Source organism: Botryllus schlosseri, chromosome 2, assembly GCF_051294905.1.
Source record: "Botryllus schlosseri isolate E-star chromosome 2, Bs_hap1, whole genome shotgun sequence".
In the NCBI taxonomy this organism is placed as follows: Eukaryota; Metazoa; Chordata; class Ascidiacea; order Stolidobranchia; family Styelidae; genus Botryllus; species Botryllus schlosseri.
In genome coordinates, this window is record NC_137237.1 from 11,873,682 (window position 1) to 11,901,649 (window position 27,968).

Genomic DNA, 27,968 nt, shown 5'->3' on the forward strand with positions numbered 1-27,968 from the left:
ACGTGTGTGTTGGGAGCAAGTCTCAAAACAAATTGATAATATAATTGGGTGTAGGCACGGCGATGGCTTTTTGCGACCAAGTCGTATTATTGAAGGTGATATGACTTTAGGTGTCAACACAAACTGCTATGGCCTAATAATTGCTTTCGCTCACAGCACGCCACGTGCTACTAATAACAGATATTTAACTTTAACAGCCTTGAATAACTGCGGTCACAAGCACATATATGAATATATTTCGTATTCACAGCATATCTACAAAGCCTTGTATGATTACACTGCTCAAGATGATGACGAAGTGTCATTCCTGGATGGGGACAACGTCATCAATGCCCAACGTATCGACGACGGATGGATGTTCGGCACGGTGGAAAGAACAGGGCAAAGCGGAATGCTGCCTTCAAACTATGTACAAATGGTCCAGTAGAAACCAGAGGATACTAACCAACTACTCCAACAGCAATCTATTGTTATCGTGTGACTGTCATACTAACACCCATTTATATCAATATACAAGCAGCATGCCATCTTGAAAATGAACTCATGCCAACCCAACTTACATCTCAACCTGTGCCCTCACCATTGAAATAAAAACGTCAAGTGATACGAAATGTTGAATGCTATTAGATACGGAAAGAAAGAAATAATTTCAAAAATGACTGTTTAGTCAGTCATCCTCGTCATCAGATATAATCATACGTTTTTTTCGAGTGACATGTCCAGGCTGGTTCTTTACCCCCCTAAAATGGAACACACAAGTATAAGAGGCTGCAACACATGAATGGATTCAACACAGTGTAGTGTCACTTACTGAGTATCCATATTAACTGAAAAGGACTTTGCATTTTCTTTGTCGGAGTCATCAGAACTGCTGTCCGAGTCATCGAGTATGGATTTCTTATGTGTTACAGAAACATCACCCAATGGCGTATTGGAACTATCAACAGTATATATATATAAATAAAAATGATCTCGGATAGCAACAGTTACACACCAACCTCAACAATGAATCGTCTAACGAGCCAGATGTCACAATATTATCATCCTTTTCTAATTGCGTCTGTCGATCGGTCGGATCCTCGTTTTCTCTGAAAACAAACCACTGGTATTGCCACGATTCAATAGCAATTGGTGTCTGTAATACCCTATGTTGTTCGAGGTATCCTCATCTTCCGCCGAAATTTCCATCAGCTCTGTGTTGTCAATTGGCAAGCTATCGTGAGCAGGCTTAACATTAACAGTATTGGAACTAAAAAAAGAAGTACGAATTAAATGAGCTGAGCGAGAATCCCGGTTTCATTGCTGATCCCAAAAATTGGCTTGACTTGAATTGTGACTTGACACGAGTCAAAATGTGCATTGACTCGAGATGACTCGTGACTCGAAGGTAGTGACTTGATCCCAACACTGGTACTCAATAACAACCCAACCATTGGTCATAGCATGAAGCAAGAGATATCACAATGACAAAATAATTCGTGTCAATATCAAAGATCTCTAATAAGGACATCAGAAATCAGGTTTCTAACAACAGCAAGGGAATGAACGACTGAAATCAAGTGCTCAACTCACTCCTTATTCGTATCAGATTCAAGCGGCTTCACAATCTCCTCATCAGAATTGGAACTTTCTGAGTCGTCCAGGAGCATTCTTTTACGGGACACAGCAGTGTTGTCAGAGTCGCTAAATAACGACTTATTCGTAAGTTAAATCGCACAACAACGCGACAACCAGACTAGGTACAAACAACGCAAACCACCGTTGCTGCCAGTACTAGCACATTGTCAGCAGACATCTAATTATCATTGTCTGAATTTAATTTTATCGGGAATTGAGTAATGTAAGGTCACAGGTTGTGTTCAAGCATGGGGTAGAGCAGGGGATATTTGTGCACATTTAATAGTGTATTTCAATTTGCCAGACCCAAAATCACAAAATTTGATTTAAAAGAGGCAAGAGTTCTTGAACGAGTCTTCCGTGACTTGCAATCGGACAGTAATTTCCTAGCACAGCTTGGGAATCGGCGTTTGGAGATAGAGTCAACCGTCTTTAGTGGTGAATTTCAATTTTAGTCGAGAGAACAAGTTGCAATTTGAAATGACGCGGAGTCAGAGTCACCATTTGGAGTCGTACCACACCTGTCGATCCAGCCCAGGGTTAGGAGTTAAACTAGGGGTTAGATTAGGGAAGTGCAAGAGACATCCGTGACTTCACCAATGTAGGCCATAGCTAACTATGCCACGAGTTCATTCACTTACGAAACGACAAAGCTGCAAGTGACATGAAAAGTCCCAATCGATACAATAGTATCTACTGATAGCAATGTAGCACATACCGTAACGTGGAATTCTGGTCTTTAACGCTTGTTGACCCAACATTTTCGTTCTCCAACAATTGCTTTTGCCGTTTACTATCACTTTCCTCGTCTCCACTGGAATAAAGTGATTCAAAACCGAATGACAACTAAATTCGCCAAATTTATTTAATCATGCACCGTCTTCACTAGAGCAGTATTAGCTGAATGTCGCTGTCGCATACAGCCTACGAAATAACTCACTCGTCATTCCCGGATGAATCTCCATCGTCCGCTATGACCCGTTTACGTTTTATTCTCAACGGTCCCACATCTTCTGGAACGTTTTGGGACGTTGATGGACGGTTTTCAATGGAAGTTTCTCTGCGAAGAGCATTCGCATGAAAAAAATAGCGCTCGAATTAAATTGCGTGTCCAGAGAGATTGATTCAACAACCGCCGATGGACGATGACATGCCCAATTATTAAGAGCAATGTTATGAAGGATAGTGAATGACGTTTATAAAGATTCTAAATTTATAATAATAATTTACAAAGTTTTATCTTGCGAATTGTTTTGTTATTTCTTTGTAGTTCTGTTTCATGTACGCCGGAGTCATCGTTATAGCTCCAATCGTAGTTCTTACAACGAATGCAACTGCATGAAGGTGACAGGCCAAATATGGATAGCTGGAGGAAAGGGCGGATACGCATTTATACAATACTGGCTTTTTAGTAGTTGCTTTCAGACACAAAACTAGATGCGGAAATAATACTAGATAAAGTTGATGATTTTGTTGCGAGTCGGCAACCACTATGAGAATCCAGTGTCAGCTTGCTAGAATTCGCAAAATTATTCAAGGCGTTGAATTAATTTGGTCAAATTAACCACAGATGGTGAAGAACCGCTGCCGTAATACATACAGCGGAATTCAGCTGGGAAACACCGCTCCCAATAATAATTTGGGTCGATTATGACAGACGTAAATATTCCTATGTCTGGTTGCGGTATTTTATCGACACCCTCGAGCAAAATCACTCACTCGTCATCATCAGGCAGGGTCGCAGCGGCGTTCGATAACGTATCGACATAGTCTTGAAGTTGCGGCACAGACAACGTCGGCGGTATCCTCCAGAACATTTCCTACAGAACAACCGGGAACCAGAAACGTTCAAAGCAGTCAACGTTAGTGATCAAGTATAGAGGACGCTATACAAGTAGCGATTATCAAGTAATAAAATACATATTCATGGTCTTTTGCGTAAAAAACTGTAGTAAAGTAGAAGTAGTCTAAATTCGTAACCGCCCGAGTAAGTAGTGCAAGCAAGCATATCCTACTCGAGTACTCGGAAAGAAACAAAGACTTATTACAAAACTACTTCCTATTCTACAGAATCCACAGATTGTAGAAAGTAAGAAGTTTTGCCGAAAAACGTTCAAGCATAAGTGGAAGGATTGTAAAAACACGAAGTGACGCAAACCGACGATCTCTGCCGGAAACACGTCGCTGAAAATTCAGGAACGTTTTTGTTGCGTCGTGACACCTTATTAGCGAAACTTCAGTAAACCGCTTTTTACCTGGCCGGCGACCGGTTTTTGAAGGCCAACAAAAAACAGGAGCTTCTTGAAGGCAGCCGTTTGCATCGCGTTCTCCTGCTCTTCCGTCAGAGGCACCAAAGGCAGGGGTTCCACGTCTTAACATTTCAAATCGGCGCGAGAAACGTGTGCGGCGCTGAAAAATTCAGAGCGCGCCCCGCAAGGTTACCTTCGTCCGGTGCGTTCCTGTCTTCGATCGCTTGTTCGAGGTTGCTCTTAACCCAGTCGATCTGCTCCGTCAGACCGTCGCGCACAGCTTTCCTGACGCAAGATCGGATGTCTGTAACGGAAAAACGGGAGCTGTCAGTACGGCACGGGGGTGGGCAGTAACAGTGCGTGCCCGAGTAGTTGTGTTTAGAGTTACTTCTACTTTTACGGCGGAGATTATAAAGTTGGATTATCAGGTTCATCAGGATTTAACAACCCAAGATTAACCAGCTGGCACCGGCGTGTTTTCCCGAAGAATTTTGCTTCACTTTACAAAACTGTAAAACACGACCGCGATGGGAAGCGAAACCAACAAGTGATATGTCGTCGGATTCAGAATTGCAACGACTAACTAACTACGCCAGTGATTCCCAACCGCGGCTCCAAGCTACCTTTCTTGCGGCTCTGAATGATTTTTGAATATGCAACAAAATATTATAGACAGTTGTTTTTTATTGCTGTTAATAGTTATAGTCAACTTCTGTGTATGAATGCTACAATGGAGGCTATTAGGTATGTCTCAAGCCACTCAAGGTCACTTCTAACGGCGGGGATAGACAATTCTTGCAGACTAGCGTCAAACGCGTGGATGAATACCCGTCAGACAATCATATATCTTGAGTTCCGCTGGTCATGGACCTTTATAGGTCGTCACTGCGAAGAGTAAATTTCGACACAACTATACTGGCAAAAGTAAGTAAGAAATTAACAGCCCATAGTCAAGTAGAAATTGCCATATTACCAATATTACTCAGTGTATAATCCCCCTCAAACTTGTGCATCAAGTGCTGGAATGTATGAAGAGCCATCACATAACGACACACATAGCATGTTGTAGTAATGATATGTATTTTCAGTTTATTACAACGTATAGCGCTCGCCAATCTGTGTCTATCAATGCAAAAATAATCGACATAGAATCAATAAAAGTATATGTGCATGCTTTTGAATTAGCTGGATGGTGAGATCCAGAGGCAGGCAAGCTACCTTTAAATTTTCGTTATAAGTAGCTTGCTCGAGTGTTTTCACGCGGCTCCGTACTTACTCTGAAGTTGGAAATGCGGCTCCGGCATCCAAAAACGTTGGGAACCACTGAACTAAGCCATGAATCTAGACGAGCAACCAAACATGCATTTAATCAAGAGGACAGCATAACCTTGTTGCAAAATGGACTAGTTTTGATTACTTCCTTAATAGAGTCTACAACATATTCCTAGTGCGAATGAGAACGTGCTATTCACTGCGACAGAGATGTTTTTTTTAAAAACCAGCTGTGAGTGACCACTTTTGCTCAACTAATTCAGTCGACACTATCAAAGCATGGTAGAGCGTGCTAGCTCCGTGGCGTAGTTGGTTAGGCATTGAAATTCTGAATCCAATTACTTGTTAGTTTCGCATCCCGTTGAGGTTGTGTTTTACAGTTTTGCAAAGTGAAGCAAAACTTTTTGGAAAAACCACAAAGGTAACGGCTTCACTGAACAGTCAGACAACCACCGAAACATGTACCCACCGTTGTAGAGCGATATTTCTATCAGTATTCTATAGTCCGTTTCTTCGCTGTACAATGTGCACATTAATGATTACGCACTACTTACATTTCGCGATGATAATAATTCTACCTATCTTTATCCAACAGCCTGCCGTTTCAGTCAACAAAAAGTTGTTTTAGAACAAGTTTGCATCATCTTTTCGAGTGAATTGGTCAAAGAACCCCTGGTATTCCGGTAAGCGAATAACTTTTTAACGATCATCAGTCATCAGTCGTTTTGCGTTAGCTGTAAAGATAAATCTGCTTCTAAAAGCAGCTTCGATATGTCTCGGCGGTAATTCTACTTCTACTCGAGCAGTAACGCCGATTACTTTCATCGCCGCTTCAGTACCGCGGTAGCATCTTGTCCCGACAAGGACGTCCAAATTATGGGCCGGTCCGTGGCCTCTACAACCAGCCCCTACCCTGATGTTCAAATGTGAACAGAAAAACGGTACCGACAAAATTTTACTTCGGCACGATAACCATTAGTCAGCCTGGTATACTTGGGGCCTAGATGGAATGCATGATGATTAATTACTGCACCTATGAGAGTCCAGGTTTCGTCATCATCGTCAGATTCCGATTCCGATCGCCGACGGTTAACACTGACACCTTCGTCAGACGAGTCCGATCCCCCTGCTAAATACAAGCAAACTCTTATTTTCAACAACAAAGAGAGAGCCTGCGATGTTTTACCATGGACAATTTCCTGGTTTCGTCCACCTTTACTGGTTCGTTTCCTCTTTTTGTGAAGTGATTTTCTAAATACGCCACACATTTTTTTTCGCACAAGATTGACGGACAACTCAATCTTGAAGCCATTGTTTACAAATGTCGTACCTGTCAACCACGAGACCGAGCTCGACAATTTTTTCGATGACCTTGTTCTTGGGACGCTTGACACTCATCATCGCCATGATACTGCCAACTGGATCTAGAAAGCCAAAAAACCTATGCGGTCAAGTAGTAAGTCTTAGGTATTAAAGATAATTATCATTATTATTCGACAATTCGCAAAAATGTCTGTTTACATGCAAACAAGTTCACTTGCAACACTACCTGCCTGGTTGTAGATTTTGATAGCAGTGTCATGGCAAAATTTTATGAGAATTCTAGAAGTTAGGGGATGGATAGACTCAAATCTGTTTCCAGTGACTGCTGGGAAAAGATAGCCAATCACTTGCGGCAATATCATTGTTTCCATGTTATAAGTAGCTATGGACTATGGTTGATAGTATTACAACCCTGAGATGTACTATCGCAATTGCCCGCCTGGTACAGCACTAAATCTAATCGAGAAGTATCGCCAACTATGGTACATCGCAAATCACTAATTCATAAAAATAGCACCTTCCGAGTCTTTAAACTCCTCGAACAGCCTCCTGAGCTCCATCTCTTCGTGCTCTCTCCAAACCGCGAGCTTAGTACTGTTGTGAGCGAATCCAAGGTCATCTCACAGGCAAAAATTCAAATTCAACACGATACCCTTTCTTTCGCTTCAACACAGTCGCGTTCTCCACGAGGCCGAGAATAACCAACTGTCTGACGATCTGGTGTCGCGTTCGCGTTTCGTCCGTGATCTTCGTCATAATATTATCCACGACATCTCGAAAAAGAAAAGGGGGAATATGCAACTTACGATACATTTGCATGATCGAAGGTTTTCAGACTTGATTGGGATACGGTCGAGTATATGAAAAATATTTACAAATTATAATAATATACAATACATTAGTCGTCGCTGAGGAATCAGAGTAGCTTATGTCCATTTTACGCACTTTGAGAATTCAGCTCTTGTAAAGTTTTCATTTTCTTTCTGCCCTTTGAAACAATGCAACTAACATAACTATGACCGAAAAAATGGAAATTTTACAAAACCATGATCAGCTCATAATTTGAAAAATGGACGTCAAAACTTGAAAATAGACATAAGCTACTTCGATTGCACACAGAGCAGCAGTGATACATAAATCACATACAATATACCACGAAAAGCCAGTCAATAGATGCGGATTGCGGATATTTTAAAAGTCCTATCAAAATGCTCAAATTCAAGATAAACTGCACTGGTATTCCCGAGGAAAAGGACCTAGAGACACGAGATAGCAAATTTTGTTGAAGGCCATTAACTTCCGGCTATCAAATCTTATATGCAAACAACCACAAGCGGCTGTGTCACGCCTCACGGGCTTCCAATAACGTTACCGTGCGAGATTTTCAACATTGGATTGCATTTCGAATCACGTCGAGCCGTGTGACACAAAGTCGATTACGTTACACTCAAATTACATAGCAACACAACGCCATATTTAGCATGAATCATTACCGGTTTCGGCGTCTTTAAATTCCAAATATAGCTGCTTCAATTCTTCCTGTTCCGCCTCACTCCATTGCTTCTTCGCACTGAACAAATGTTAAAAACGTAGCAGAGAGCAGCACAAAACCGAAATGCAAACAGCCAGAGCATTCAAGGACCGAAATATTGCGTGTACCTACTTCAATCCACACCAGCGCATGGGATTGGACCACACTGTTAAGCCGTAAAAAATCCCACTTGACACTGTACACTGCACCACAACACTTAACTACAAATAATTCTGACTTCAAGAGAGTCTACTCGCATAAATCAACAAGGACGTACCCTGCATTCGATTTCGAATACGTCCCGTAGCCTTCAGCCAGCTCGTACACGTGAGCTGCGTTCTGCTTCCAAAACAACAGCTCCACGACTAGCTTATCGTTGGTGGGCAGGATCTCGAAAAATCTACGAATCAGAAACTTGCCGAACACAGCCAGTTCCCGAAACGATGGATTTGTTCTGACGGCTTTGAAAATCTGCAAATACTACCTCAGACTCGAGTGAACAGTGCAGCGATCGCGACGAGTTTGTACCTTTTGAAAGACGCGAAAAATCGACGCCTGAAACATCAGCCCGTACATCTTGATGTCGTAGCCGACACGGTGGAGCATCTTCGCGACGTAGTGATTGATCTCTCGCGTGTTGGTTTCAAATTTGGCCAGGAGCACGGCGTAGGCTTGAATAACTTTCGCGGCGGCGAATCTATAAGTTACCAGTGAATTCGGTATTACAAATGGAAGAACTATTATCATTAGGAAAGACATGTATCAATATTTCATTCGAATTCAACAATGGATGTTTCACCGAACATGAACGTGAATTGTGATACAAGGCACTTGGGCAATTCGGCACTTCGTATGTAGTATTCACGTATTAGGGTTACGGCAGGAGTAGGTTAAGATTAGGGAAAGCCAAATTCACAAGTATACCAATCCAGACGCAAACTGTAATCTACGACAATAGTGAGATGTATATTATCGTCCTTGAGTCATGATATACATACACATAACACATGACCTGCGCATTTGCCATGAGTACATGATGTGCATATGCTGCTGGACAAGGAAGGTGCCGCAATAGCCCCGTAAGGCTTTCCAAATACTGCACCGCCACTCCATGCTATCACGGAGATGCTGAGCGTCCAGCGGGAAGCCAGGGATACCACTTTTACTGATCGGGTCTTTGGTCTGACCCGGCCAGGGATCGAACCCGTGACCTACCGATCAAGAAGCCGGACGCTCCACCATTTCGCTATCTTGTCGGTCTACAGCCGCTGTTTTTATGCTAATTGATTCGAAAAATATCGTACTTCTTCAAGTAGTCGTTGAAATTATATTCGACCTCCTTGGCGGATTCGCGGATCTCCTCTTCCTCTTCGTCATCAGCCTCCTCTTGCGCGATGCTGGAAGGGTCCTCATTTGAGATGTCTACAAATTGCAAAACATTAGACATCGTGAATCGTCGGCGCAACATGAATCCTGTACTTGACATATCGGCGACGCAATACTCCTTGAGCAAGATAACATCGTCTTCCCAGGTGGATTCTCTTGTCCCAAAAACGTCGATTTCCGGCCACAAGTGCCTGAAAATTGACAATGGGCTTGTTAAGTTTTCGAGCATTTCAGACTTGTCTCCACGACAGTTGAACTCGTGAAACATTCGAGTCAGCAAGTTGGAGGGCAAAGCTCCGTGTACGACATCGTAACCGTATATCGTCGCTGTGGAATCAAAGTAGCTCATGTCCATTTTTCAAATTTTGAGATTCCTTGGCCGTGGTTATGTTTGTCACATCGTTTCAAAGTTTACCAGGCACAAGGCATATTTAATGCGTTGGATGTGCTTGTTTATACCGCCATACACGACTGTAACGAGGCTGCATTTTATTAACAACTTCACACCTGTGTTTTGTCGTCGATACCGAGCGTTCTCGCTCACCTACAGCTATTCATTTCAGTCAAACCGCAATAACCACGCTCGCACAGACGCAAAGATGGAAACGACAATATAATTGCGATCGCATTTGCACCGATGGTGGATTAATATTCAGGAGCAGACAGCCAAAACTTTATTTGCGAAAATATCGTTGTAAAAATTGAGACGTTTAAACGTATATATATTTACTAAGATCAGCTTCTTGATTCATATTGAAATGAAATATTTTCGGCTGACACTCGTCAGGGGTAATCGTCAACAACTAGTAGAGAATTCAAAAGAACATCGTATATCAACAATTGTATTACAAAAATATGACGTCACCAGCATGAAATGTCGATTACGAGAGTGTTCAATGTACTATTTTTAGATGATACACAAAGTCTTTTTGTTGGCACAGCCCCTGACGTGTGCCGGCCAAAAATATACAGGTTCATTTCAATATGAATATACTATTCAATTAACTTAGATTCGCATCACATAGTTTGAAATCACTGTCGCAGATTTAAAGAAACGCGCCAGAACAAACACAGTCATACACACACACACACACACACACAATCACGGTTCCGTGTTTCCGCACAGTCGGTCACTGCGCATTCTCCGAATCGACCCCACCACAGCAAAAGATCTGACCTGGCCTGCCGTAACATGGCCACACATCCCGGCACCTCCCTCGCGTGCAACTTCCGCTGTATCTTCTTCAACGCGCGTTTCTGTTGCTCCTCCTCGCCCACGCCCGAAGTGGGGTCGAAAAGGTCCAAGGGAGAGCCTGCCTCGGGGAGGTCCTTGCTCTGAAGCGACACAAATTTCAAAATCGTTGCAAAAGAAATCGAAAATATCAGCGGTGCTCACCTGAGCCGAAGCCTTCGCCGAATCCTCGATTTCGTCCCAGAGAGAGCGTCTCTCTTCCTCGGTCAGCGAGCTTTCCGCGGCGCCCTGAGTGCCGTCGGGCTTTTTCCGCTTCTTCTTGATTTTGCGAGTCTTCTCCACGATTACCGCAGAGCCTCTGACAAAAAGGAAATTGTCAGCAGCGAAGAAATCAGTTCTCGCGAGTAGGGACGGGTTGGGTACTCAAATCTGAAGCGAGCATTAATTCTAATGATCCGATGAGTCGAGTAGTAAAAACAGATTGTTTTCGAGCAACGAAGTTATATGCTCTATGCCGCTAAGCGTGAATTTATCACCAGAAGTTATAGTTCCGATACTATTTTCCACAGTGTTAACCTTGAAAATATGATAGGCGGTATAATAGCACGGAAAACATGTATTACAAAGCTACAAATTACCTCTGCGGTGTACAACGGGCGTTATACTGCTTGAGGTAGCATAAAAGGTACGTATTTCAACTTTCCATATCTTTCATACTTTTATGATGACGTCATAACGAGTGATCCTCGAATACACGACCCGAAGCCTGACACTTGATTCAGAATCGAATCGCACAGGCGGTCGATTCTGCCCGGCCGTACTCGGAGGCAGAGGCAGCCCGTAACAAAGAGCTTCTACTTTCTGGCTTACACTAGATTTCTCTACTTGTACTACTAACTCAAGCTGTCATACTTTTAGACTGCTTCCAGTTGCACTTTAGGCAAAACGACTTCCCTTTTTACAATTTAGATTGTGAAAAGAAGATAGTTGTTTTGCGGTGCGATTTTTGATCACTTTTGCGAAAGATTTTGCTACTACTTGCACTCGGGCGGTCATGTTTTTAGACTACTTCCACTTCTACAATCAATAGAACGGAGTAAAGAGTAGTTTCGGATAGGTTCGCGCCAGCGTTACGTACGAAACTGTCGCAACGACTGGGCGAAACATCCCCGGGACATATTTTCAAAAATTGCGCTTATTCATGGTGTCATTCGTCATTTAGCGTTAGTCGAGAAAATCAATGAGGCATTTTCGAGAGCAGTCCGTGTCCTGTTAACTGAGAATAGTAGCTCTCGACCAAATCAACTTTACAAACTACTTATTGGAGCGCTTTTCAGACCTTTATTTTCTGCTTCCACTTAAAGACATGTTTTGGAAATAACTGCTTCTACTTGTAAACGAATAGAAATTTACTCGAGCAACAATCCTGACTATTTTGACCTCCACCAATCCTGCTTACTTGCATTGCTTCTCGAAGAGTCTCGTAAACAAATGTGTCGTCTCAATCAGATCAGCGAGGTATCCGTGCGACAGTTTCGACTCGTCGTACTTTTGCAGCAGCGTCGCAAACACTTCCCGGTACTCGTGAGTGTAGAACAAGTTGTCTGTGATGATTCGGACCGTGAAAACGCGTAAAGGGGGCTCGGCAAAGGACCGACGTACTCAGCAAGACTTTGGCGCTCTCTTTGAACTGCTCGTTTTCGGACGACAGCATCGAGTGGACGGTGAGGAGGAATTCTTTGTAACATTTCAGGGCACAGTGCATTCTGAAATCGAGAAGTGATTAACACGGCTTCGAGGCGGAAAAATGAGTTTTGCATGTTAGCACGAAGATAATACAGAGATTGGCACGGAAAACAACGGTCAAAATAAAGACTGCGCTCATTTTCACTGGGCCTACTCAAGATTACAGCCATAGATCAGTGGTGTCCAATATTTTCATGAATGTGACCTGACTTCCGACTTGAAAATGTCCCAAGAACCCATTACAAATTTAATTAGCTGCATACAAAAAAAGACACCTCCTTCGCCTAGACTTACTCACGTGGCCTACCTGAGAAGCTGATTACTAAAATACGATACTATCAAGAGGTCAGCACTAGGGCTCTTCAAAAATGACTTTTTTTCTCAAATCGTACTGGCTACTTGATAAAATTGTTAGGTTACCTAATTTAAGCCTACACACAAAATTTGGTTGAATTCCAGCCAGTAACCGCTTTGCTACAGGAGAAGAGAGTTTCTATATATTATATAAAAATTATTATTAAAAAATTTGAAAATTTTCTGTTCACCCCATGAAAGTGTTAGGCTGTCTATAGAAACGATGCTCACCAAATTTGGTTCAATTCCAACCAGTGGAAGCGGAGTTATTGCCGTCGAAAAATTGGGATTTGAATAAAATAGTATTTACTACGGTGACCGATTCTTTGTTCATTTATTATAGTTCTGCTCACCGTAAACTATTTTATTCAAATCAAAATTATTCGACGGCAATAACTCCGCTTCCACTGGTTGGAATTGAACCAAATTTGGTGAGGATCGTTCCTATAGACAGCCCAACACTTTCATGGGGTGAACAGAAAATTTTCGAATTTTTTATTATTTATTTTTATATAATAAATAGAAACTTTCTTCTCCTGTAGCAAAGCGGTTACTGGCTGGAATTGAACCAAATTTTGTGTGTAGGCTTAAATTAGGCAACCTAACAATTTTATCAATTAGCCAGTACGATTTGAGAAAAAAAAGTCATTTTTGAAGAGCCCTAGTCAGCACCTTAGTGACTCCCAGAAAAAACCAAACAACCCACAGGTTGACAACCCAGCCGTAGAATCTCCTACTCTCCCATAAAGAGTCCTTTAACACATAATTTTCAGTAATCAAAAAACCATTGCGGAAAATCATAACATATCATAAAATAATTTAGCATCGAGTCCGTAAATTGGTACAAAGTCGCACCTCGCGTCCTGTCAATCATTGTGCAGCTGAAATCCAGGGTTGTAACCAAGTAACAAAGCTCCGAGTCACGAGTCATTCTCACTTTTACGGTTTTGACTCGAGTCAAGTCGAGTCATCTTCAATTCACCACCGAGTCAAGTCCGAGTCCAAGTCATCGAGGTTCGAGTCCGAGTCATGGTATTATGACTCGAGTCCGAGTCCAAGTCATTGTGCTGACTGCTCAGTTTCCAGTTAAAGTCTTGTTAAAGCCACTCTTATAACTCTGTTTGGTGATATCGAAATGTTCGCATTTATAATATACTTATTTTCCTCACTTTTAACAGTTTCTGGTTGCATTTTCAAGTACCAGTACCAACAGACGTAATCCCAATAGAGAGGTTACTTTACTGTTCTTTGAAAATACAATGAAATGTCGGTCTCGGCCGGCTGAATATCGAGTCATATCACTTAGTTCGAGTCATGCGCAATGACTCGAATCATTACAACCCTGCTGAAATTCAGGTCAGGACCCAGGGGCGTAGCCAGGGGGGATTTCGGGGGTCGAAACCCCCTCCTTTAGAAACGAGAAAACCCCTCCTTTAACGCGAAACCTCGCCCTTTTTAAATGACCACTCTGACGCTAATACTCGGTTGCAATTCAATAAGTTGTATTATCAGTATTGCGCGCGGCCAATTAACGAAAGGCGCGATCAATTAACGAAAGGCGTGTTGCTAATTATCGAGATTCGTCCGTGCGCATTGCACTGCACAATGTAACGCGACACGATCTCCCGCTGAGATGATTGCGAAATCAGGTCATTCATTGTAGCGCATTCGGCAATCATTACTGGCCTGATTTACCGCGTCTCCAACAAGCCTAATTCCGCTGGCTTGAATAATCACATCTGCAATAGGCCCTGTGCGCATGATATCGTCACTGGCCTTCACAATCACATCTGCATTGGCTTGGTGTGCACGATATCTTCGCTGGCCTACACAATCGCATCTGCAATAGGCCTAGTACTAAAGATATCGCTAGCCTAACTACCGCGTCTTGGGCCTACCATGCTTTGGCTCCTATTTCTCGATGGCTTGGATAAAATGCTATTAAGTATATGCTGATTAGCGATTGTGATTAAAGAGTGACATCTCGTAACTGAATGACATCGAATGTCCGCAATCATGTTCGACGCGTGCGTACATGCGTAATTGATTTCCACTAGTCTTCAGTTATAGTCCAGTAGGCTTGAGTTATAAAAGAGGTAAGGTTTGAGCCACCTGAAATCGGCGTCATTATAGCACATATTCCATAAAAACTCGTACATTTTTACTTGCGCAAATCGTTGCCGAGGCTACGTAAGACCCAAGACGCAGTGATGAGCAGGCGTATTTAATTGTTGGACGCTTTGATAAACGCGCGAATTTAATTGTTCGTCGCGTTAATAAAGCGCGTATTCAAATGTTCGACGCGTGCGTATTTCATTGTTCACGACAGATCAGGGAGTCGCTAATTAACAGCACTACCCGACTCGTCGACAAGCTTATCATACGCCTATAATCGCCAACACGGGAATCTTGTATAATCGTTATTTACGCATCACATGTACTTAACCCTAATGAATCGATGCTACGTTACTAAATTCGAAAAAAATCGAACCCCCCCTTTTATTTCAACCCCCCCCCCTTATTTTTTGGCTGGCTACGCGCCTGTCAGGACCAATGCAAGGGGGGATATTCTAGCGCGACAACAGCGAGGCAGTAACAGTACCTTCTCCCCCAAGTCACACATTCTTGCTTGTCGGTAACCATCAGTTCCAAGCAGTTCGTCATGCTGACGTCAATGAAATGCAGAGTCGCGATCTGAATCGTCTCCGACACGCGATCCACGTTGAATCGGTATTTCCTGTAGCACAAAACCAACTCGAGCGACTCGCTAAGTAAGACGTGACGCGGAAAAATTTGAAAACCGGCACCTGTTGAATTCCATGAGGAAGCTCATGATGGTGAAGTAGTAAGTCTCGTCGTGGTCGTCGGACCTCTCACGGGACACCTTGTCCCTGATGCTGAACATGAAATGATTGTAGCCGCTCTCCAGCATCTTGACGCAGAAGTCCTTCATGATCTGGCAAACGTCGCGCGAAGCCTTCCTGAATATCGCGTCTCCGTTACGACGGGGCCTCAAACGTAGTATTCAGACAGGAGATAGGATGATACGATGACAGGCCGTGACAAAACTAATTGGAGAAGGCAAATTTTACTCAAATTTCTTCCCCGTCAAGTTATATTACTTCTACTTCGAGTGCCGACGATGACTGCATCGACCACCTCTGTCTTATAGGCTCCTCATTGCTATCCTAGCTGCATGCACAATAGGGCTGTTCAAAAATAACCTTTTTTCCTGAATCTTGCTTGGCTACATGATTAAATCGTTAGCTTGCCTTGAAAACGACGCGCACCAAATTTGAACTCGTTCCAACCAATATTCGCGAATTTCGTACAGTTTGAAAATTTTGAATTTGCCCAAAAATGCAAAAAAAATCCGTCTAAATTTTCTGCCAACCCCATGAAATTGTTGCGCTGTCTTCAAAAACGATGCAAAACAAATTTGACTCAATTCTAAGCCGTAGAAATGGAGTTATGTCTGTTTTTCTTTGATAATTCTGGGATTATCCTTGATCGGTGGATCATCCCAGAATTATCATCGAAAAACTTGAATAACTCCGCTTCTACAGCTTGGAATTGAGTCAAATTTGTTTTGCATGGTTTTTGAATTTCATGGGGTTGGAAGGAAATTTTGAAAAAAAAAATTGCATTTTTGGGCAAATTCAAAATTTTCAAACGGTACGAAACCTGCGAATATTGGTTGGAATGAATTGAAATTTGGCATGCGTCGTTTTTCAAGGCAACCTCACGATTCAATCACGTAGCCAGCAAGATTCAGGAAAAAAGGTTATTTTTGGAACAGCCCTAATGCGCAATGGCCTACAAAATTCTACTGGAGCGGGAGTAGATCATGATTAAAGTCGCAAATCCGCACGCATAAAAAATCTGTGCAACTGCCGAGCCCCGCCTTAAACCCCCGACCTTGTCGCATTCCCCTCGCTCAGCGGTCTTCTGTTTTTGGCTTTCCTCAACTTTGACTTTCCATCGTCGAAACTGATCGAGTCGCATTTGTGCAGGGATTTGTGAATGACCAAGTCATTGGCGTCGGCCAAAGCCGGCATTCCCCGAGCCACATACGTCCCTCCGAACCTCGAATGCCTGAAAAGATAGAGTGGTGTTAGTCTCAATCTCACCCAGAGTTGGATCAATTACATTATTTCAGTTCAATTACAATTACAATTACAATTACTTTCATGCATGTTTCAATTACTTTACAATTACAATTACTCGATGCTAAAAATATCAAATTACAATTACAATTGCAATTACTCCTTGCATGCTTCAATTACATTACAATTACAATTGCTGCTGTTGAACATGTAATTGAATAATCATAAATTCAACCGTGCTCCTTGACAACCGTAGCGTCGTATTTAACAATTCAAGTCTAGTTCAGATTGTGTAGTAATAAATGCGTTTATGTGCGTACATAGTATGATATGTAAGATGTCATTGTGACGTAACATAAGCGTGTTTTGTATGCTCGGTAATTATGGCTCACGTAATTGGAAAAGTAAAATGTTATTTACCTAATTTCCTATGGGTTAGGATTAAGGATAGGGTGCAGTATGTCGTTGAAAAAGTATTATAATATATGCACGTGTTGGATTTGCGTATATAGTATATAATTAAAGAAATAATATTATTTTTATCGAGGGACGTAGGAATTAGGATGAGGAGTAAAAACGAAACCGTGCTTTGTCAGATAAGACGTTATATAATATCCAGTGGTCTGGTTAGTTAGCCAGACGAAGTAACGATGCAGTATCGTGATCTGAAATCGTATTGTAGATTGCCAACCCACGGATAGATGCGCAAGATGTGAGTCACGGATGAATGTACCGACAAACGTACTGCAGAGCCGGCTAAAAGCAGCAAACTTTGTAGTCCTAGAGCTGGCGATCCATGCGTCCAAATTTGATGCATCTGGTCTTTATCGTAAGCTATTGATGTACTAATTCCGATAATACAAAATAAAATCTCGTCAGGGCAATGCAACTGCTCCAAAATAGCCGTTTAAGGCCGACTGTTCTGAAAAGTGAGAGCGCTGCACCAGCATGACCACAACAATTACTAATTACGCCCAGCGATTGTTCAGAACAATGCCGATTCCCAGACTTTCACGACTATTTCGGGATGGCACCATTGCCTGGAAATATACTTTTATTGCGGAATCAGTGCGACACTAGCTTTCGATTAGGACCATACATATCAAATTTCGACGCTTGGATCGCCAGCTATGGGACTATCAATTCTGCTGCTTTTAGCCGGCTCAGCAGTTCGCTTCTCGGCGTATTCAATCGTGAGTCACGTGTTGCGAATCCATCCGTTGGTTAGTGATCTAAAATTGTATACAATGGCAGCCGAGGCCAGCATAGCGGTGAAAATAAAAAAAAACTTCGCCCGCAGGGGCGCAGTCAAGGGCTTCCGCGAATGAATCCACCAAATTCCTTGTCGACATTAGAGAATGCATTATAAGTCAATTATTTTATGTTGTGCTTGTCAGGTCTCAATAGCAATTAATGTAATTGAAATTGAGCAAAATTTTTGTCAAATTACAATAACAATTACACAAAATAAAAATGCTTCAATTACAATTACATTACAATTACATTGAAAAATGTAATTAATTACATTCAATTACAATTGCAAATTACAATTGATCCAACTCTGATCTCACCGCAGTAAAATGAAGCTTACAGCTTCCACCAACCTACCAGAGTAGGTCACCTGCACCCTGCACCTGATATTAAACCAACTAGGAATGTGTCACCAACAAGGTTTAATTCACTTCATTGATATCAGTATCGATGGGTCCGGTAAGACACCAAGCAATAGACAAAAAACCAAAGGAGTGCAACCTGTTCGACAAGCAAACCCATTAACTTCAGAATTGGTAACCTATATCTACAAAATTCGTTATCAGACAACATAAAGTTATAGCAAATACAATAAAGTATAAAAATTTCAGATTATTAAATGAACTTTGTCAGAATATTCTTGCGCAAAATCATCATGTAGGCATATTTTCGTGTTTCATGTCCACATTTCTAAGCCCAATGGAGCTTTGCTCAAACCTACCAGACTAAACCAAATTAGAAACCAATTCCGCGGGTCGCCGATACTATTCAGCATTGGCACTTATATATTTCACGAAAACTTCGAAAATGTGTCACATCACAAACTCATCCTATTCATCAATAGCCGTACAGCAAACCAATATCTGGGCTCAAAAGGCATCCAATGTGACTATACAACCAGCAGTAAAAATGAGTTAGTCACCAGTTGTCCGCATAGCGGAGTGCATAAAAATTTCAGTGCCCGAATATCGCATGATCAACACCAACACCAATTCAAATCATATGCCTGATATACTAGAAACACAAACCTGGAACTCAAATGGAGTCTATTCGCTTTATTCCTTTCACATTCCCTCGCCTTGATAGCTTCCAGCTCCTTGTCAATTCGCGGCGCTGGCTGAGAAGCATTGAATTTCGCGAGTTCCGAAGGATTCTAGACACATTCATCAACATACAGAAAACGACGCAGTCACTACCTGCACAGCACAAACCTCATCCTTGAGAAGGAGCGCTATAATTTCGGCGACATGTAGACACCACCGTTGCTCCGTCGTAGACGAAGCCAGGTACAACAGCATGGAGTCGACACCTGCATTGTGCATTGCGCTGCAAGGAATTTAGAAATAGATTATCGCCAACAGCACGAACAAATGGTACGTTACATGATCAATTTGTCTTGTAAGGACACATAATCGGATTGGTGTTCATCTTTCGGCGAAGAAATGTGAAGGATATTTCGGCAGAGCACCAAAATCCTTTCCACAGTCAGCGTGTCGTCCGGCAATCGATCTTCCCAATCCTTGTTGAAGATATCGTACACTTTTTGTGCGAGGACTTTCCAAATTTCCACATTCGAAAACTCCTACGCAAAGAAGGAAAACATTAGCGCATGCACATATCTAACCGTTAATCATCAAGTACCTGTTTATACGACACATTTAAAGCGAGGATATCCAAGTAGTTGTGGTACTGGTCGGCTTCTTTAGGGACTTTATTGCCAAAACAGAGTAATGCAGGCTGAGTGAGATTCACCAGGAGTCTACATGAAAGAAATACGATTTTAATCAACATCGATAGGCATCAGAAGGGATTGTTCGATGCAGCCCATGTACATTAGGGTTGTCCAAAATTTGGAAAATCTCAAAAATGCTGGATATCAATATCTCATTCTATAGATTATGGATAAAAAACAACAATGAGTCTGAAATACACTCACAGTAAAGTCGTTAAGATTTGTCGCAAAGCGTTTGAAAGTAGCTACCGTCGAGTGGGCGTGCCAGCGACCATAGAACGGCAACAAGCTAGTAATCACGAAATCACGGCTCTCGATTGGCTAATCGGCTATGCTGCAATGATCACGACGGTAGTGGCTTGATGATCAGTTGTTAAAGGAGTCTGCTAAGAACGGCGGTGATTCTGTAAGCGCATTGTATGCTGGTTGGCAGATAATGATTTATTTAATATTTAATATTTCTCTGCGGTTGTGCTTTCCCGCGGCCAAAACAGACATGTGGGCTACTGCGGTTTCCTTCACAGTAAGCCAGTCATGCTTCAAGTTTATGTGAAGCAGCTGTTGTTTGTTCATAAACATGTATTTAGTAACTCAATATGTCTTGAATTAATCTTAAATCATAATCTGCCAACCGGCCTACAATGCGTTTACAGAATCACCGCCGTTAGCAGAGTCCTTTAACAACTAATCAGCAAGCCAGGACCGTCGTGAATCGCGATCATAGAAGTATAGCCGATTAGCCAATCGAGAGCCGTGATTTCGTGTTTACTAGTCTTGTTGCGGTTCCATGGTCGCTGACACGCCTACTCGTCGGTAGCTACTTTCATACGCATTGCGACAAATCTTAACGACTTTCCTGTGAGCTTATTCCAGGCTCATTGCTGTTTCTTATCAATAATCTATAGAATGAGACATTGATACCCATCATCTTTGAGATTTTCCAAATTTCGGACAATCCTAATGTACATCATGACATCATATAGCTCATCTTCGAGACCAATTAATCCAATGCAGGTGTTAAGAAAATGTGTGTCCTCAAATGTGTTCTTAGCATTTAGACGTGTAGCTCAAGCCATTAGTGTAACTCGATAATGGCTGGTAGAGTGATGCCACATAGGCACATATATCATGGTAAAGTTGGGATACAAGAATATTGAAGAGCAAACACGCACCTTAAAACAGCGCTACAGAGTGCTTCGTCGTTATAGTAATATTGCAAAATTGGGAGAAGGTCGTTTTTAACAACACGCACCGCGCCAAGTTGCATGCGGATATCATGATTGTCTTCTTGATGGAGGAATTTAATCAAGCACTTCACCGTATCTTCAAATAAACATTTAGAGTGTTATTTTCACTGAGTAGAATCAGAAGAGTCGCAGGCATTTACCCAAGCAATCCGGATCCTTGAAATACCGCTCTTCTTCCAAAGAGCCGAGAGCGTTACAAGTGGCAAGCAGATCGCTATCCATATTTTGCTAATTAAATCACCATATTAGACCTAAGAGAAGGTATGAAAAATGGAGAGGGGTTATTCGCATGAAGTTCGAACAGGCACATACATTCCATCGAAGAAACATATTAGTATGTTTGGTGCAATCAACACAATTCGCAGAGAGCAAGTTAGCACAATAGTGCCTGTATATAGCGAACAGGGGCCGGTAACAAAACAAGCAATATGTATACACATATATGTGTAGCTCACAAGTCTGTAAGCAAGAAAAACCCGCATTCCAACTGCATGGACATACAAAAGGCATATTCTAAACCAGATGGACTTCATCGAGGTGTTGTAAATTTTTACAACAATCCGCAAGTTGAAAATATATAAGCAGAAAATTTACCATTAAACAAATTCAGGACCGTTGAGTGAGGTGGGTTGGACTTCGCATTACTGGGAGTACCCATTTCAATACCCAGCCACTTATTGTGCTATAACATTTGGAAACTTACAGCCAAAATTTGCAATTCGATTTTTCACCCATACTTCATTCAACAATACATTCACATACTGACATGGATAATCTAGGGTGCAAAATAGCTTGATTGCAAATTTTAACGGGATAAATCATGGGAATACTACTCAACTCAATCCAACAGCAATGCGACCACACCAAACAACCAAGTTACACTTGCTACCTGAAGCAGGGACCTAAAATCATGTGTTTGTTTGAAAGACACATTTACCAACATAATATGTTCATAATTGTATGTTGCAGTTGAGTGGCATAATGACTGACAATCGTAGGCTACCAACGTAAGCATGACATCAGGTCATACACAAAACAGCTCCAAATTTTGACTTGCTGAACAAAGCTTACCATGTCATAACTGTGATAACATTATTTATAAACACATCGAGGTAGCATCTCGAAATAACACCGTATCACACTGGAATATAACCTTCCCTAACAGCAAGAAATCCTAGAAAATCCAGCATTTTACTCATATCTGCAAGGTCAAAGATGTTCAGTTTGGCAAGTCAGTTGAACCTTCTGAAAATTCAACCAAAAAGAAGCGATCAATTCAAGAGTCTCCTTGATTCAGTTCGACGGTAGGCCCGGCGATTTCCTGATCTTCATTATATATATTCTCCGCCATCTGCCATATCTGCATAATGTTATCTTCCGACACCGAACAGATAGTCCATTGCTCGTTAGGATTCCAAGAGAAATCGGATATCTTGGCGGTGTGTCCACCGTGCACAAAGAGTAATTCAGGCGGGCCGTCCTCGGCATCCTCATTAGACTGTTCCTCTCCGATCTTGCTCAGATCCCAGACGTTGAGACGTCTGTCGGTACCGCTAGACGCGAGAATAGTCTCAGTATGCGGTGACCACTGCACTTGGAAGATTTCATCCTTGTGGTGCTCGAACGAATGTAACTTCAATTTTAAATTCCTCAAGTCCCACAAGGCGACAGTCTTGTCCGCTGATCCAGTAGCGAGTATATATTCGCTATACGGGTTGAACGCAAGGCAGTTTACTTCCGCTGTGTGAGCACTGACTGTGTGACTTGGTTTATCGGAGCTTTTCGATCTCGTATCCCATACCATTAGCGTTTGATCGTCAGCGACTGATCCAAATACGTTTTCATGCAGGCAATGCCACGCTACGTCTTCCACAACTGCGGTGTGACCTTTGTAAACGGCTTTTGCGTTTAAAACTTTACTTTCCTTTGCAGAAGAAGTTATATCCCACATGCAAACGGTATGATCGTCGGAAGCACTCAGTAATTGACCGGCAGCGCACGGATTCCAGGACAATCCATATCCTTCCTTCAAGTGACCCTTGAGCCGTAGGTCAGGGTTACTAATCCCGTCATTATTCGGTTTGCTGGGATGTTTAGTGTAGTCAAAAATGAGCACGTCGCAGGATGGAGTTTTAGTCGCGATCACGCAAGGATTTTGTGGCATATGACGGGCACGGTTGACTTCTCCTTCATGATTTATTTTGATTTCAATATCGATTTTCCCGACGACTGATCCAAAACCACCGAATTCACCTCGTTCTGTGTCTAGACTTGCAGATTCGAGATGCTCTTGATCGTTCGGAAGTTGAATGCTGGCAATTATGAGGTGATTTTGCTCGTCGGTAGTGTGGGTTCCTAAGATAGCTCTATGGACGGTGTAGTCTTTACCTTCGGGTTTCGTAATGTCCGGTAGCCATTGCACAGTTAGGCTAGGCCACTCCAATGCGTGAGTCATAACGATGTCGTAAAGAAACGGGGTGTTCTTTTTCCATATCTTGTACTCTTCGTTTATGGCTCTTTCTTCGAACGCTTCGTCTGATACCACCGCGCCACCAGCACTACTTTGAACTAGGGCCATAATTACTTCACAGAATATCTATGCAGAGAGAGAGACAATTTTATCAAATACAATTGCGAGTCATCCAGTTATCACCATTGATGGAGTACAATAGCGTCTTGCAAAGTCTCGCGTCATGAATAAATCGATAACAGGTCGCACAGCGGTAAGCAGTAACCCTATATTATCATAGATACATGAACATTTCATCTTTCAGTAATCTTATAACTGTCTTTCAGTAATAGAAAAGGTCTCAATCAAAAGCTACGGTACTTTTGCACTGATTTTGAAAATATAAATTAAAATCTGCTCCGGGCACTGGAAACCCGCAAATAAAAACCGATAAATACAGATTGTAGCACACAAGCCTACGCATATCATCATAGAATTTACTATCAACGGGTATTTCTTTGCACGCAACAGACCACTCTACCAATACCAAACATATCGTTCCATTCGGCTCTTAGCTGTTCATTAATTTCATTTATGAAATTTTCACTGTTACAATCACTGTAAGCATTTTGCGGAAAGCGGGGGTTCCCAGGAAAAATCATGCCTGACAGGACTATAGCTGTAATAATGGCCGAGATAACATTCAAGGATTCATATGAATAACTGATTGAACTTCAACTGATAATGTAAACAAGTAACATGATAAGATTACCCCAGATTCACATACTACTATGTCATATGGAATACTACGGTAGTCTACTAGTACTAGGAATGTTGGATTCTTGTTTTATACCTGTTGGCTTTCGCCAAATGACAAAACATGGCAAATCTACAGAGAGAGTGAGAGAGAGAGAGTCTTTATTTTCATCGAACCAAAATACATAACAAACGGCAGTGATGGTGGTACAGAAAATATGCGTGCACAGTATTCGGTATTAGATAGGAATGATCGATAAGACCGTGAAGGTCATCTAGTCTGATCACACCAGCATCAAACAGGTACACTTGACTCTGAACAGTCTTGGCTGTAAAAAATGTTTAGCTAAGAAAGGAAAATAGAAAAAAAATTAACCAATGGTAGCAAATGATCAATGAAGCAATGTCTGGGCGAGGTAGGGCAACAGTGTTAGTGTAACGACAAGAGGTGATCAAGTAGGGCTTTTTTGAATCTATTATAAGGCAATTCACGGACATGTGGTGGTAATGCATTCCAGATGATAGGTCCCGAGTAGTCGATTGATCTCTTAGTTAGGTTGCTATTGGGTGGGGGTAAGTAGATGTTTCCTTTAGACGAGGATCTCGTGTAATGGAAATGGACATGTTTAGCAGGTATGAAAAAGTCATCAAACACAGGAGGCAGACTATTGGAAAAATATTTGTGAACAACTTTTGATACTTCGAAGCGATATAGTTCGTCAACTCGCAAAATTCGATGCTTACGGTAGTAAGGCGATAAATTGGTACGTAAAGGTACAGATGAGATCAGCCGTATCGCACGGTTTTGCAGGGTTCGAATTCTGCACAAAAATGTTGTGCATGCATTTCCCCATACTACGATTCCATATTGCAGATGAGAGTGGAAAAGAGAGAAGTAGATGGTTCGTAGTACTGATCTGGAAACCAAAGATTGGAGACGGGTCATTATTCCCACACACCGAGCTAGTTTTGATATTGTGCATTCAATATGCTGCTTCCAAGACAATTTGGAATCAATGGTGACGCCGAGATATTTTGCTGAGTCACATATTGAGATTTGTTTATGATTGATGTTCACAGTGAAATTATGACTGGCATTATTTAAAACGAGCATCTCGGTCTTATCTGCATTCCAACTTAGTTTGTTTGCTTGAAGCCATCTCGAATATGGAATATATGATGGAATATATGATTGTTATAGAGGTTGCAGTCGCCAGTCAGTAATCACGGGTATAAAATTAGAAGGATAACGGTATATTTTATCTCTGATTGCTAACATCAAAGACAGTCAATAACTACCATATACTTTATACAAACATCGATACTCAATATGTAGGCCTACATACTTTACCTGCAGATATACGGTCGTAGGCCTACCACACTAATGCCACACGGTATAAGCTTACTAACCTACTGGAATCTCGGTACGTTTTGCTTGATATAACAGGTGAGCACCGATGATTCTTCAAGTTAAAGTAATTTAATAAAAATAATAAAAAAATAAAACATAGTGTGAGCACTATAAAGAGCATACAGGACACCGATTCCATACAGGCTTACTAGATCCATACCTTCTCGATCACCGATGATAAATATTATTCCATAAGTAAATAAACTGCGAGAAATAACCTGACCGACTTGCTTGAAATGAAAGAAAACCGACCGACCTTTTACAACCTAAGAGTTGTTAACCTAGTGTACCCTCTAATAATATGGTGTCTGTTTTCCACTTTCCCGCCATGGCCCGCGAATGCGACCGAGCAGCAGCGAGCAAAGCAACAACCAACAAAAAGGCAAGTGAGCCATAAATAGAGCACTCGAGCATATTATTATGATGTGTGATCGATATTTTGATAGAAGACGAAGACAGTGGCATGTTATGAATATATATATTATTTATGATCAGTTCACCACGCACTAAGGCAAGTTTTTGCAAATTTTTACAGCTTCCGGGACCTTCCTAAATACTCATAATGAATGTAGTGTGGTCAGGGCCGTAACAGCACTTCGTCAGCCCCCCCATCCCCCAAAAAAAAAACTTTGGTCTTGGGCCCCCATAGGGTTATAGACCGAACTTCTGGGGGGATTCGGCCCCCAGACCCCCTCCGGCGATACACTCTTTTACCGCTATTTATCATATTCATTATTAGTTTGTTTAGTGAATCAGCTTTTGTCGCCTAAGCGCGCGAAGCGCGAAAATTATCTAGAATTCATGATTGAATCGGTCAGTATGATCGGGAATTGCATAGATATTGTTAACAATTTTCATCTTCTCTCTGCTCACGTAATCGGATTTGCCGGATGAGCTGAGTGAGGTGTGTATAGGACCACTCAATAATAATTAAACATCTTCGGGCGTATAGGCTACCCGTTGGCAGGCACGAAACAGCACCTCGTCAGGTCCCCCAAAACGTGGGTATTGGGCTCCCATAGGGTGATAAAACGACCCCCCCCCCCCATCACATTGTTCGCGTTTGTCACGAAATCATCTGTACTGTATTGTGAGCCAGCGCCAATCGCGAAAATTTTCGATAATTAATGATAAAATCGGTCAATCAGATCGGCGATTGCATATATATTATGCTATCAATTTATTGTCCTCTCTACTCACGTAATTAGATTTACCGGTAGAGCTGAGTGAAGTGTCTTGAAAACGGGAGGGCCCGTAAATAATAATTAAACATCTCTCGGGCGGGCGGACCCGTTGATATGACTTCGTTACATGATGCTATTTCGTGACTTCCAGTCTGCTATATCAAAAAATATAGAATCGCCCAAACGTAGGCTTCTAAACTAAGCGACGCACACGATTTAAAATTGGTATTTCTTCACTGGCATAAAATTTTTCCCAGCGGGATGGTATTTGTCTTGTGAGGTTCAGATTGCAAAGACAGAAACATTCGGCGCCAGTCATTAGGCGCCTACGGACGATTAAACCTATATGTATTTTGTATATATAACGAAGTCTTTGGTCAGCATAAGCGCATAGACCTTTTCGGCCAAGGTTTTCTCGCTGCCGATCGTTCTGGCACACTTCTTGTAGTCGCATGTTATATGGCCTAAAACTTGATTGTATGTATTGGTGGGTCGTGGCGCGGTAATGGCCCAATACTCAATATTAAAGATAAATGGCTACTTGAATTCGCGCACCGCGCGAAAAAATTTTGAAAAAATTGCATAAATTTTCAAAAAATACTGTATGATTTATGCTAATTCACGAAATAATTTTGGGCCCCCGTCGAGCTCGCCCCCCCCCATGCTATAAAGCTATTTCTAGTATGATTTTCTCTTTAATATGTTCAACAAAGAGCTATGTAATGGACAATGTTCCCTCTAAGCTGTGCAAATGCGCAGTGCTGCTGGCACGGTCTCTGCGCACAGAAAATCTAATTTGCGCACAAAGAATCCGAAGTGATAATCTTTTTTTAGGCGTTACGCACTGTTGTCCAAGGGTCTGCGCAGTGAGTTGATGAGTGTGCGCAGACACGTCAAAAATTAGAGGGAACATTGGTAATGGATTAGCTGCATCTTAATGCAATGGCTTGCAATATCGAATGCCTCTAATTTACTTCGCCTAGGCTAAGGTGGGAGTCTGATCTTAAAGGCTACTCCAAGTTGCTTCGACACCTTCCTATTAGGGATGGTGTGAACCTCTGAAAGGTTCAGGTTCGTGTGAACGCGAACCTTTTTGAAAGGTTCTGTTAGAACACTAACGTGAACCCCATGACGTCACATGACGCCACACTGCTAATTCCAA

The 27,968-nt window shown here is 42.0% G+C and overlaps 2 protein-coding genes and 1 pseudogene across 15 annotated transcripts in view; 1 reads left to right on the forward strand and 2 right to left on the reverse strand.

The window, feature by feature from the left end:
- Positions 1–611, forward strand: part of LOC145433551 (uncharacterized) — a 66,662-nt gene extending 66,051 nt beyond the window's left edge. For all 11 annotated transcript variants that reach the window (XM_080310664.1, XM_080310666.1, XM_080310665.1 and 8 more), the window contains one exon: positions 251–611. In XM_080310664.1, the coding sequence (XP_080166790.1) occupies positions 251–427 (177 nt within the window). In that variant the 3' untranslated portion in view covers positions 428–611. The remainder of the gene's footprint in view (positions 1–250) is intronic.
- On the reverse strand, positions 605–21,284 carry LOC145433553 (protein timeless homolog). 4 transcript variants are annotated; one of them, XM_080310676.1, is made up of 33 exons: positions 21,147–21,284; positions 20,932–21,082; positions 19,669–19,786; positions 19,410–19,609; positions 19,239–19,353; positions 19,056–19,180; positions 16,589–16,765; positions 15,478–15,651; positions 15,273–15,407; positions 12,233–12,336; positions 12,030–12,174; positions 10,775–10,928; positions 10,556–10,713; positions 9,472–9,569; positions 9,297–9,414; positions 8,521–8,689; positions 8,270–8,463; positions 7,955–8,031; positions 7,114–7,234; positions 6,979–7,055; positions 6,469–6,562; positions 6,325–6,389; positions 6,172–6,267; positions 4,060–4,170; positions 3,873–3,988; positions 3,337–3,437; positions 2,558–2,677; positions 2,336–2,431; positions 1,573–1,683; positions 1,145–1,249; positions 999–1,088; positions 812–937; positions 605–740 (listed from the first exon to the last, which is right to left on the reverse strand). In XM_080310676.1, exons 1-33 carry the CDS (start codon positions 21,226–21,228, stop codon positions 668–670), a joined length of 3,996 nt encoding a protein of 1,331 aa, XP_080166802.1. In that variant the 5' UTR covers positions 21,229–21,284; the 3' UTR covers positions 605–667. The 4 variants fall into 4 exon arrangements, with proteins under 4 accessions (XP_080166802.1, XP_080166804.1, XP_080166803.1 ...); XM_080310678.1 differs by lacking the exon at positions 1,573–1,683; XM_080310677.1 differs by lacking the exon at positions 1,145–1,249.
- LOC145433556 (histone-binding protein RBBP4-B pseudogene) lies at positions 21,258–23,602 on the reverse strand (annotated as a pseudogene).
- Between the last annotated feature and the right edge of the window lie 4,366 nt (positions 23,603–27,968).